Source organism: Amphiura filiformis, chromosome 20 (genome assembly GCF_039555335.1).
Source record: "Amphiura filiformis chromosome 20, Afil_fr2py, whole genome shotgun sequence".
NCBI classification, from domain to species: domain Eukaryota; kingdom Metazoa; phylum Echinodermata; class Ophiuroidea; order Amphilepidida; family Amphiuridae; genus Amphiura; species Amphiura filiformis.
This window is the reverse complement of record NC_092647.1, coordinates 42548364-42561762: the sequence shown is the minus strand read 5'-3', so window position 1 is coordinate 42561762 and position 13399 is coordinate 42548364. Positions and strand designations below refer to the sequence as shown.

Here is a 13399-nt window from a genome sequence, read left to right as displayed (position 1 = left end):
CTGAAGTGATATTCCTCATGAAATAATAGGCAATCTTTAGCTTGTAGTTGAAAGGGATTCAATCATGTTTCTCTATTGCTTACCACCATTTAATAACTTGTGTCCGGCGTGTCTCGCGAAGGAAACCACATGCGTCATTGTTAAACAGTGAATCGCATCCAGCGTGTCTTTGGTTTACTTCGCTTGTGAAGTACCATGCAAACAATGTGGACACTTTGTTGTTAAACAGTGATGAATAAGTGTGAAACATGATTGAATCCCTAAAAAACAGAACACATAGATATTTACAATAGCCAAATTTTGCAATTTTCCACAAATTTAGAGCCCATTCTGTCAACAATTTGCCATTTTATACTGTCTGAACAAATAATCTGATAAAATTTAAATAAATTAACATTTGTGTTGAAACAAGGAGTCGTTGATATACCTGAAAGTAGGAATTGCTACCCACATAAGCAGAACGTTCCCATAGGTACATGTAAGCTAAATCCACAGGATAATGATAGCATATTACAGGCTATATAGCTCCCATTGTCACACAAGCGGAGAATAAATCACTCGCCAGACAATCCAAAATAAACCCAGATAAAATGCAATGTTGTAATGTTATTCAGGCAAATCCTTTTGAAATATCAAAAGTTTTCTTAGTCACATGCTTACACGGCAGTCAAAGCACAAAGATACAAACACAAAGCTTATCACCAGGGACAGGCGATTTGCGCGGAACTTTTTTCAGCGCAATTCCAGCATAATTAGCTATTTTTTTCCTATGGGCAGGGATACATGATTTGCACTGAAAAAAGAGTTCAGCGCAATTCCGCGCAATTTGCTATTTTTTTCCGCGCAAATCGCCTGTCCCTGCTTATCACAAGCAACAAAAATTCACACAGTTCATGCTGTTATGCATCCAGATCGGATTTTCATGCTGTTAATAGAGGTGCATGCTTACGGTGTTGGAGATTCAGCTCTTTTTTTTTTCTTGGAGCCCTTCTTCCTGAAATGCAAATATTTTTTCAACTTATTTCAAGAAAATTATACTTTGCTGTTTGAATTTTTGTTATTATCTTACAATTTGACTACTTTTTGATTAATGATTAGTCTAGTACTACTTGTTTCATGAATAGATTCATCAGATAATCATCAGATTCATCAGATAATCACAATTTGGAGATTTCATTTACAAAAACCAAATTTTTGACACTAACCTGACAGTTTCATATGACTTGGTCGACCATAAACTATATGTGACCTGTTCTGACAAAACCAAGGAACAAGTCGCATTTTTGACATTTCATGATTTAAATAAAAATGTGAGCACTAGACAATAAATGTTACGCAGGATTGAATAGGGAGTATCATAGTTAATAATTGATTAAATAAACCTCATTTTAATAAGTACTAGCATCACAGTCAAATACCATGAAATTAAGAATTCCAAAATGTGATTTCTTTTTATGGGAATGTCATCTTTAAAGACCTATAACTCAAAAACATGCCTGGAGACTTGTTCCAGGTTTTGTAACTACAGACAATTCACCAACTGGCAAAGTCCCAGCATCAACTGTTAATGAGGGCCAATCATTCCAAGGAGTGCAACATAAAAAGCTGCTGCGCAAATACCTCATATTTTTATGCTGTGAGAAAATCACAGCCAAGTATGAAAGAGAATCTAATGAACGGCGACAAGGGGGCCTACCGACTGAGTCACATCTATGATCCAGAGGGCGCCATCATATTCCGATGACATCATACCATCCAACAAAGGATCGATTGGCATACACTATTGAGAAAGGCAACCGACTGGATTGCCAAAACTGTATGGAAAACGTGAGTTTTTTCTTGGAATTATACTATGAAGACTGTGAAATCTCATATTTTTAGTCTGTTAATGACAGGGGATGACTATTTACATCTAAGTAGGTACACACACAATGTGTTAAGCGCAACACACATTAGTTGAATGAGCTAAATATTAATTTTGTAAAAGCTTCACTGCAAATTAAGCGTATAGAATTTCAAATATAGCAGATAAGATAACGCATTGGAAATCAGAAAAAAACACATCATAATCATCTCATCTTACTTTTGCTGTTTAGACAGTCTCTTCCTCAGCTCTGTCCCATTCAATGCCATCTCCTGGTCCTCATCGCTAGATATGATTGTAGGAGAGTTGGGTTGACTTGGTTCTTTGGTAGTAGGACTTTGTGATTCTTTCTGTACAGGGCTACTAGCTTCCTGCAGCACTGCTGATTGAGGAGGTGGAATCGAGTCTACAGGAGACCCAGGACCGCTGCCAAAACTGTCCTCGAGACCACCATCAATGTCGTCATCTTCCTCGTCGTCTGCTTTACGAGACACCTGTTAAAGTATAGCAGACGATACAAGTTATACAGGTATGCACCTGCAATGGGCTATTCCAGTTGAAATCCATACACCCCCTATGGAAGACATGACCTTAATATTCCACACAGGGAGTGTGATTTCAAATTCCTGTGTGGGAGATTAAGGTCACGTCTTCCATAGGGGGTGTATGATTTCAAGCTGGAATAGCCCAGTGTCATTTGATAATAGCCAGGGTTGCCACACCTACGATTTGGTAGGCCAATTTGTCCCGCGACTTGACGGTGGCCACTGCAATTTTGATGGGGTACTTCTGAGCTGGAGCGGGCAAATCTTAATTTTCAGTCAATTTTGCTACAAAAACAACAAATGAAGTTTTTGAAGATGTTACTGAAAATTACAATTTTGGACCAATTTATCTCAGGATTGTGTGGATTTGTGTAAATTTGCAACATTTCAAATGTTGCATCTGCGAAATGGCAAGAAATTTGTGGCAACCCTAGCAACACAAGCCATCAGTGATCCCGCATGCTCATTCAGGGTTCTTAAATCTGGCTCATCCACTTCAGACTGGTGACAGTGAAACCATGTCAGTCACTATCTATAAAGTAACTAAAAAGATCACCGCATAAATAATATGGGTGCAGTAATTAACCAATCCTTTTGTGAATGTGGATACGTGCAGTTTTTGGAACAAGACATGCTCCACATCAACAAAATTAAAAGGATATCAATTTTCTATTTCAGGATTCTTTCGGCAGGTTAAAGAATGTTACAAAAACCCTTCATACAAACTTAGTATAATTTGGTTCACTTCAAGTTTGGTAGTGACGTCAATGCTTTTTCGCTACTGCGCCACAAGCGTATAGGCAAATCGCTCTTGTGCGTGTGAGTGCACACTTTGCGTGATTAACTTGATGCGTGCGATTCACTGCTCAGGCCAACAAAATACGCACATACGTCACTACCAAACTTGAGGTGAACCAAATTATAGGTTCAAGCTTCAGGCAGTATTTGGACCTTTTAACAACTGAATTCCTGGATTTCTGAGGCACTTGTAAGTCTTTCAAGCATCATGCAGCACTGTATTATATTAGAATAAACTTCATCAATTGTACACCATTGTATTAGTTTCTTTTTGTCCATTTTCAAAGTTTAGGTTCAACCTGCAAGCCAGTGTTAATGAAATTTGGGCTAGAGGCCAGCATTTAGTACAATTGTTTGCATGATTGTATTTTGCAGATTGCACAAGTAAAATGAAAATTAAATTCTACTCCACTGTAAAATGTAGAATGAAGAATGCAGAATGTTGACACCGGCGAGGCAGCAAAAATATGCATAAAAAAGTCAAAATGCATCGTGGGCCTAAAACAATTAGGCAAAGTAATCTTAAATAGTAACAATTCAGAAAAGAAGAACACATAATTTGTCGAGTATATCACATAATGACACATGTAAATTTTGGCACTAAAGCTTGAAATTTTAAGATTGGTTTTAACACTGGAATTATGGACACTTCAAGTACATCGAGTAAGAAATCCCATAATAAACGCCCCACCATTTTTTCAACCAAACTTATTTTTATTGACAATGTTTACAATATTTGTAGAAATTTTTTATTGTTTGTGGAGCACAAGATAATACTAGTGATGTTTTTATGAGAATTACCATTAATTAATACCCTCCTCTTTCAAAAATGTTAGGCTAGGTTATTATGATTATGTTTGCGCATGCGTTTTAAGCTAAACGATATCAGTTTCAGGAATTATATGGATTTCTCTGGAGAAGACACAATTGTAGCATCAAGCTGGACCAATGATTTCCCCTTCTAAATTAATCTATATCAACTTACATGCACTGTCTAGTAGCACCTGAGAAACGGTTCCATCATGCAGAGACACAATTGGGGATCAGTTTTAAACAAAAAGCTCAAGCTAGACTAATATGCCTAGCTATAAGAACACTGGCCTATAATTAATTCAAGTTGCATATTTATACCCTATTTGCACCAATTATAATGTTTGTTAATATCTGGTTAATTAACACCTGTGAGTCTTGTAAGCATAGACTAATAATATACAGACCATCCACCAACAGGCTAAGTCCTTAACTGAGAATTTTGCATGTTCCAGAGGGCTGATTGTTACAACGTCAGTGTCTAACAAATCATCCACATGCCATTTGTGGCTATCATGGAGCGGTACCAGGGTTTATTTTCAGCTATATGTGATGCCTAAGATATGTTTTATACGTAAAAGATGTCAAGACTGTGTTTTGAACAAATACACAGTGTGCATGCTTCATGGAATGATTAGCCTTATGAATTATTCATAGATTATTCTATTATAGATAATGCTGGACTTAGCCTGTTGGTGATTGGTCTGTATATATTATTTGTCTATGGTTGTAAGTAACAAGAGCAAATTGGGATACTGTAGAAGTGAACATATTTCATGCAAATTATATTTTCACACTTTTTCCATTTTAAACTAATTCACTTGCTTTTAATTTTGCATTTCTAAGCTTCCTCATATTGAAATAAATGAATTTATTTGTTCACTGCTATCTTTTAAGAAGCTGCTTGGAACCATAGAATTAGAGAAAGAGAACCAGGATTCGACCGTCATATTAATACAGTCATGGAGCAAAAATTGGGGGTATTCGGTTTCCTTCGGAATGCGCTTGAGGCAATCATTGTCATGCAAGCGCGACAAGGATGATGTGTGCATTTGAGAAACGCACTTGATACGACCTGCACATGATACAAAGACGCTTCAGATGAGACGCAGAATTGTTTTGGTTCATATATGTGCACCGTTGGCACTAGAACCCGAATACCCCCAATTTTCTCCCCATAGCACTATTGTACATGGCGGTATGGGGAGTCCGGGTTCTCCTTCTCTAATTCAATTCAGTGCTTGGAACGCAACAAGTGGAAAATATAATGCAGCATGAAAATGTTCACTTTTACAATGATACAATCACTAGACTGTGAAACTGACCGACATATTATAACCCAAGTTCACATTTTTTGACATTTCTGGAGCCTGTAAAGATAGTGATGCACATTATGTTAAATATCGGATATAATTTCCTACCTAATACATTTTAAGCTAAACGTAAAATCATAACACCAGAGATGCCAGTGGGTTTATTAAAAAAAGCCGGAAAGTCAACCCTGCAAAACTGAAATTTGATGACACACATTCGTACTGACTGCAATGAGACCCAGTGACCTTTGTCTCAGCACCGTATTCAATATATTGTCAACTTGCTACGCAAATTGCCTACGTCATTTTTTGTAATTTTGAGAACAAAGTACAAAATATGGATCAAGCATGCATTTAAACATATTTATTCACAAATCTTTGCACAAGAACAAATGATAATGGTACAAATGAAAGGGAATAATCCGAAATAGTAGGGTGATTATAAGTAACTGATGCCTGCTTGAACCACATTTTGTTCTTTGTTCTCAATATTATAAAATATGACTTAGGCAATTAGCGTTGCAGGCTGACGATATGATATAATAAAGTGTTGGTGAAACCTAGTCAAACATGTTGCCGATGCAAAAAGAATTTCCTGTTTTTTGTAAAGGATGACCAGGAAAGCACAGATCTTTTTTGGTTTCACTGAAAAAGCAGTTATTCCATTTACTTACATCTCTGTCACACTATATTAATGTGATAATGTGTTGGCATTATTTGAACAGATGTACAGGAATGTGATACCAGTTTTTTATTTTTCATTTGCATATGTATATACACAATCACGTCCTTCTATTACATTAAACTGGCTTCAGTGGATTCATCATATTGATTTTTATGTTAGGAGGGATTAACCCCAGACGGAGAAACGCAGAAACCCCAGAAACGCAAGGAAACTGCAAATTTTGGTACTACTTATATAGATTCCTGCATGTAATTTTGATTGGATAAGACTAGGATTTGATATGAAATAATATTAAAAACGTAGTTGAAGCATGAATGATAAAAATCCACTTACCACAAGTTTGTTGCCATCTACTGATGTGGTGTTTGCAGCTGCTTTATCAAGAGCCTAAATTAAAAAGAAGATTATATAGCATGAATGCTATGCAGTCGTAAAGTCCAATCAAGCATTTTGCAATAATATTCTATTTTTCTGAGTTGCAACCATACACTGATGACTAAAGTTACACCTTGTTTTGCTATGTTGCATTTTTTAACATCTGGCCTCATTGGGAATGAACAACAAATGCAAGAACTCTGTTTGGTGTCATTGATACAACATGCCCATTGTTTTACATCAAATGCACTGTTAATAATTTGTTGTAATTGAGCAACACTTTCTGTTTTGGAATGATCTTCTTAACTATCAAACACATACACGCACCTACATGCATTTGCTGGTAAACGGGAACTCTGTATTTATCTATGCGGATGTGCTTTTTCTGATTTTCTGCACTTAATTCTACCCATTTTCACAGATTAAACACAATTTTTTGGATTTTAACTTATCAACCGGGAACTGTTTGCTTTATCAACAATTGAGAACGTACTCACAAATGCATTTTAGTTTGCAGTCAACTGCACATCAGCAGCTATAAGGGGCAGTCCCCAGTTGCAATAACGTTCTCTGTTGTAACATAAAGTTTCATAAAAATGACAGCGTTTGCCAGCACACACACACCCCTACACATCCCCCACACCCCAACACTTACCCTGAGACATAATTTCATCAACAATTCACTATGGCTGCCAGACTGTTCCAATTTAAACTTTTGGTCCAATGCCATCTTGGGTTGTGTCAGCAATCTTTTCAAGGGTATTGTCAGTGTACCAAGAGTTTTGTTCTTCTTCTTGTCCTTTACCTTAATGGAAACGTAGTAAGAAAGGTATGGTTAAAGGTGCTCTTTTTATTTATCAATTCTGTCGGAATCAGGCCCTCTTACCAGCCCAGCACATGTCATTATCCATTTGCATACAGTCCAACCTCTCTTATCCGGCCATGATGGGACCAAGCATTGGCCAGATAAGTGAAAAATCTGGATAAGTGAATTATATGTAATTCTGCATTGAATGTCTGAAGTGCTAACATTGAGACAGCAAAAGGTTACTCAAAATGGGGTAATCATACTAAAGGATGGTATTTGAGTGCTTTATACCACCTATTTATGTCCTTCTAAATGCTTCAGCACATAAAATCAAGCTCTCAAAGCATTAAAAAAAAATTTTCTATGAGGATCATATTATGTCCGGATAACAGAAAGATAATAAGGTCTGGATAAGGGACGTTGGACTGTACTATACTTGGCTCCATTTTATCTTTCCAGTACCCATTTTCATTTTCAGTTTTGGATCTCGTTGTTATTTTGAAGTATTAGCCTATGTGTTATAAACCTTTTTATTCTAGTCTCCTATGACTCACTGAAAAGTTGAAGTGTATTTTTGTTTTCGCTTTCATGAGTTATGTAAATTTCTGACATGAAAACTCAAGGTAAGAGGGTCAATGCTAACCTAGACAAATAAGTGTCTAAATTTTATGGTCTTAAATTTGCAAGAAGTTGTACAGCTTCAATTGACTTGCATGTAATCCTACCTAGATGGGAGTTCCTCATAACAATATTCCAGCATTGAAATATACTAATTAGGGTTGCCAAGTAGCAGGGATATGTAGTGTGTCAAATCATAAAATGTCAGTCATATGTGGGAAATCATTTGTGACACAGATTTTGACAAATTGACAAAGTACACAAAAATTTGCAAAATGTTTTGCCTGTTTGTAATTCATACCAGACAACTTTGATACATAAAAAGCAAACCTTATAAATCCTTGTTTACCATCGTATTTTGTGGTGAACTTGCGCTTTTTAATATTTTATGTGGCAACATATTAAATAAATAAATAAATAAATAAATAAATAACTCTTGTAAATGTTGTCATGACATAAGCCTATTAATTCTTACCTCAACATCCAGTGATTGCAGCTTTGGATTTTGTACCAAGAAGTGATAAGCTTCTTCCCAGATAGGTGATGTGGTTTGATGCTTAATCTGTGGTAACACACAAAGAAACACTTGCTTATATATTTTATCCCATCACTTGTCCCTCTCCCACTTTTCACAACGGATTGGTGCCACTGATCATTAACTTTTGTCCCTTAAACCACGTGACTACTTTATACAGAACCTGTAATATTATGGGCCGATGCATCTTTCACCCATGGATGTAATGACAATACTATAGATCATACTGTATTGAATTTGTGTGCTTTTCTAATCATATTTTAATTGAGCATTGTTTGATACATTGTATTTCACACCACACAACAGATTGGCACCATTGATCATAAACTTGTGTCCTTTTAACCACCTGACTACTGCATACAGAACCTGTAATATTATGGGCCGATGCATCTTTCTCCCATGGACGTAATAACAATACTATAGATCATACTGTATTGAATTTGTGCGCTTTTCTAATCATATTATATTTGTTTTTCAATTGGACCCCATGGAAATAAGCCTCTATTGTTTGATCAATCAATCAATCAATCAATCAATCAACCAATGTTTAAATTGGGGGTACACATCATGGTGTTGAAGGTATACCATGAACGTAACTTCAGCTTGCTGAAGGATTGGCAGCATATTCACACCATTTCTTACTTCTGGTTGGCATCCTCACATCAAACAGATTTGGATTATTACATCATTATATCATGTGTAGTTTGTGACTTCTTAAAACTCTGGAATCTGCATTTATCTATATTTTCATTATGCTGTACACATACCTGGCTTGTTTCTTTGTGGTTGGAAACTTTCAGCTCACAGAACACATCTGGTAAAGCTGCAGATCTTTTGGAGGCCTAACATGGTGAAATAAATGACACAAAATATTATCATCACTGCTCAAACACTTTATTCACAAACAAATTCAGGTGAGACAACAATTATTATTTTAGAAGTACAATGTTTCTTTAAAAAAGTTGTTTCTGCTCACTATTTGCTTTATCTAACAACATTAAATTATGTATGGTGTCTTTAACTTAGTTTCATTCTGATTTCGATCATGATTTTGGTTCTAAATATTATCCATTCGGGAAAATGGACAGTTTTATATCAAATGATTCCAATTAAGGCCTATAAATACCCCATCTTTATCTTCTGTCATAGTCAGCCGTTTAAATGTTTACCATTATTTCTTTTTGTTCAACCTTTTTCCCTGACACCATACAATCGGTAAGTTTTTCAGTCAACACTACAAGCATAACACAAAAACATGTACAGTGTAGACGAAAAAATGATTTAGTCTAGTGTGTATACTTACAGGCAAGTGTTTGGCAGAATCTAGCTTCACTACCAGCAGGCAGGAATGTGTCCTGGAACTGTCTGTGTCACACTTCAGTTTTAAACTTTCTGCGAGTCTCTGTAAGATACAACAGTATACCTTATTAAATTAGTTTTTAAAATACATTGCAACATAATTTGTAAGCCACATAACCACAATCCCAATACTCTTCCCGATCATTGAAAAAAATTGCCTCCGATAACAGTCAAACATTTAAGTTGGGTATGTTGTGCAACCTTAATTTACCTCCTCTCTGACAATCTTGTCAACTATAATTCAAATTGACCTGTCAACTTCAGAAGTAGATCAAAACCAATACACTAGTTAACATTGAGTTTTCCGCAAATCTGGTCTGAAATTCAAGCTTACGAATTCAAGCTTATATGAATTTACAAATGCCTGACATTTGAGCAAAAACTACCTGTCTTACATTTGATCATAAACTCAGACATACAAAACTGCTACACATATCTCATATTTTTATGGTCTTCCGCATTTATTGCGTAAATGCAACGCTTTTTTGCGCATAGGCATGCAACGCTGCCTTGATTGTTAGAATATGAATATGCAAGTATTCACAGCACCCAAAGCATGGAGACTTTGGCTGTTTGTGAATAGTTTGTAGTAATCTGTGGGTGGATACAAAAGTAAATGTGTGACACATACCTCTTCAATACCTTTCATTGACTCTGTAAGATGCATCCATTGCAGCTGTAAATGAATATCACCATGCTTGATTTCTTGCAAAGGAAGCCACTGAAATATAATGCAGTTATCAAAAAACAATATTAATACCGTATTTCTTCAAATAAATGCCCCCCCAGGCGTTGCATTTTGCAAACAGGGGGCATTTATTTGAGGTCATTTTTAGAACGATAATTCCCGTTAAAATCATTAGGTAAGCTTAAAACTCATGATGAAATGACAAACTATGAACTAGAAACACTTGACTTCTGGTTCACTTCTGGGTTTCCATGGGCAAATGGCGAAACATATGTGCTAAATTTTTAATATTGCAATCAGACGTTCTTTAATACACATTTTCTCAAATCAATAACTTTGTTTTCTGCAAATATTATGGTGAATTGTATTTTGCTGCCTTTGCATTTTATATTGGCACCAATGATTTGTTAACAAAATGAAACTTTTAATTGATCTGAGGTAGCTGAGCAAAAATAATTAATTTTCATTACTCATAACTAATGACAGGAATATGGTATAACCATATAACCCACTTCTAACCCATCATCCTCTCACTAACCTATGTCAATTCAGGACAAACAGATGGTATATTAGGAAAATTAACCAAAGTCTCCCTTCCCATAAATCCCCATTCCTTGTCCCAGAATTTAGAATTCAATTGTGCGTGATTTGATAAAAATTATTACTATTTACTACTTACACTGTCTACATATCCTTGCTTGGCAAATAAATTGATATCCAGGCTCACACTGAAGAAAAGAGAAGAATATGATTACAAAATTTATTTAAGTTTCAAAAATGCAAAACAAAATTACTGAATCATTACATTTTGACTACAAAGATTAAATTGAGGAAACAAAACAACATACATTAAACATGTACCAAATCTTGTAATAATTCTACATATTTGCTATCCATTATTCTTAGTCAGTGGGACAGTGGCTGTGGCTTAGCTTGTTAGCACTGAATTTCATCGGTTTCTGCATACCGTCTATCACACGGCGTCCTAGCGGAAGATGCTTGTCAAAGTGCAAGTATGTAGCGAGTTCTATAATCATACGTGTACAAGTTCGCAGTACGCGTAACTTTAACAGTAAACAAGTTTTGTTCATTTCAGAGAAAGAAGTTTTCATGACGATAAATTAATTTTTGCAAAATAAAACAGTATTAAAATAATATTTAATTGACTAAGAATGAGTCAGTTAGTGGATATCCACTATTCAAAATATTGTACCTGCCTGTAGTCTATCACACGGTAGAAGATTCTCTAAATACATATTTACCATCCAATAAAGTCATCTTTGGTTCCTTTGTCTTCATCAAATACATCAATGTCCAATGTCTGGCCATCTGCCTCATACACAATTGCCTGAAAACAACAAAGGAATCAGTTGATCAACCACCAATGATCAAATGTCATTAAATTATCAAAACATAGTCAAAAAAGTTTTTAAAAGTTCGAAATGAAAATGTCCTAAATTGAAATTACTGTTTCCAAACATATTTTTGATGGCATTTAGTTTTGTTTAATTTAGATTTTACCACAGCAGGGGATTAAACACAGGACCTCATGTACCAGAGGCAACCTGCAGCACTGGTCCAGTAGTCTGGGGAAATGCCATAATAAATTGAGGTTGGTTAACCCGGTTAAGTACAAAACATGAAGGAAAAAAATCCACAAAAGCAAGAACAAAATAATAATGAATACTATTCATATCTACAAGATAGTTACCTCAAAATACTCATTAAACACTGGGTTCAATTCATTCTGTAGGATTTTGGTTTTGTATTGCTGAGCACCAACTGCAAAGAAAAGGACACATAAAAACTATATTAATATCAGCAGTCAGTACAAAGGACAAGCAAATCGCCCAGGGGAGGCAAGATATCATAATTTGTGACCTCACCATTGCTTTAACATGAAGTCGCAAAATTTTCACAAACAATAAATAAATTTACAGTACGTTATTAAACAATACTTTGTCATTCTAAATTTGTTGGAGTCGGACAATGGACTCCACTGTAAAGACTGTTTTTAATATTTTTGTGTGACCATGGGTTAAAATACACAGCCGACCGCAAAATTTTCACAAACAATAAATAAATTTACAGTACGTTATTAAACAATACTTTGTCATTCTAAATTTGTTGGAGTCGGACAATGGACTCCACTGTAAAGACTGTTTTTAATATTTTTGTGTGACCATGGGTTAAAATACACAGCCGACCGATCTGGACCGCTGCCAAAGTGAATGAGGCTGTCATGTTGGCCACCGTCGTCTTCATCACATATGTCCTATGATGATGATCAGTATTCTATACATATGTATTATAGATCTACTCTAAACATCTCATGAAACCACCATCTCATCTAAGCCACCGAGGGATGCGAAAATCGCCGGAATATGGATCCCAATGGTCATTCTGAAGAGGCTATCAGCCAAGATGGCGGAAGTCTAAAACTAGTGAGTATTTTTGGATTTGACAATCAAAAAATCTAATCAAGTTTACTCTAAACATACCTTGACAAACAACATATGGATCGGATTTGCCCTTCTTCATCAACCCTATATCAGCTTTGATCAGATTCTTACATTCAACCACACATATCCTCAGCACACCCTGTAGAAACAAATATGAAACATTAAAACATGTTAGCGAATTCTTGTATAGATTTTAATATTGACTGCTTGTTAGATCACACTTTGCTCTAATTACGAAAGTTGGCAAGTTGCTGGACATATTTACCAGGCTTACAGGAGCATCATAAGTTACATTAAGCACCTAGGGTTTTAATTACATGCAGGTACTACTATAAACTCCTAAATGTATACAATGGTTTGGGTATTTAATAATCCTAAATATTCTTGTTTATAATGCAGCTCACAGGGGAATAACACTTCCACATAGTAGAATTGATGAGAGAGAACTCAAGGTTGAAATTTGAGCCAAAAATACTGGTTTTTTTTCCTTTCATTTTATTTTTTTTTAAAGCGCAGTGATTTATAGTGTGCTAGCTGCG

At 35.6% G+C, this 13399-nt stretch overlaps 1 protein-coding gene across 3 annotated transcripts in view; it reads right to left on the bottom strand.

The window, feature by feature from the left end:
• The window catches only part of LOC140143123 (extended synaptotagmin-2-like), a 55962-nt gene that overhangs the window by 11020 nt on the left and 31543 nt on the right, over positions 1 to 13399 (bottom strand). Inside the window, exons 9-21 of one of the 3 annotated variants that reach the window (XM_072165175.1) lie at positions 12900 to 12999; positions 12110 to 12180; positions 11661 to 11746; positions 11078 to 11126; positions 10342 to 10431; positions 9655 to 9753; positions 9119 to 9193; positions 8292 to 8378; positions 7046 to 7195; positions 6349 to 6402; positions 5343 to 5387; positions 2084 to 2358; positions 950 to 994 (exon numbers count right to left, since the gene is read on the bottom strand). In XM_072165175.1, coding sequence (XP_072021276.1) covers positions 950 to 994; positions 2084 to 2358; positions 5343 to 5387; positions 6349 to 6402; positions 7046 to 7195; positions 8292 to 8378; positions 9119 to 9193; positions 9655 to 9753; positions 10342 to 10431; positions 11078 to 11126; positions 11661 to 11746; positions 12110 to 12180; positions 12900 to 12999 — 1226 coding nt within the window. The remainder of the gene's footprint in view (positions 1 to 949; positions 995 to 2083; positions 2359 to 5342; positions 5388 to 6348; positions 6403 to 7045; positions 7196 to 8291; positions 8379 to 9118; positions 9194 to 9654; positions 9754 to 10341; positions 10432 to 11077; positions 11127 to 11660; positions 11747 to 12109; positions 12181 to 12899; positions 13000 to 13399) is intronic. The other 2 variants (XM_072165177.1, XM_072165176.1) reach the window with 2 other exon arrangements.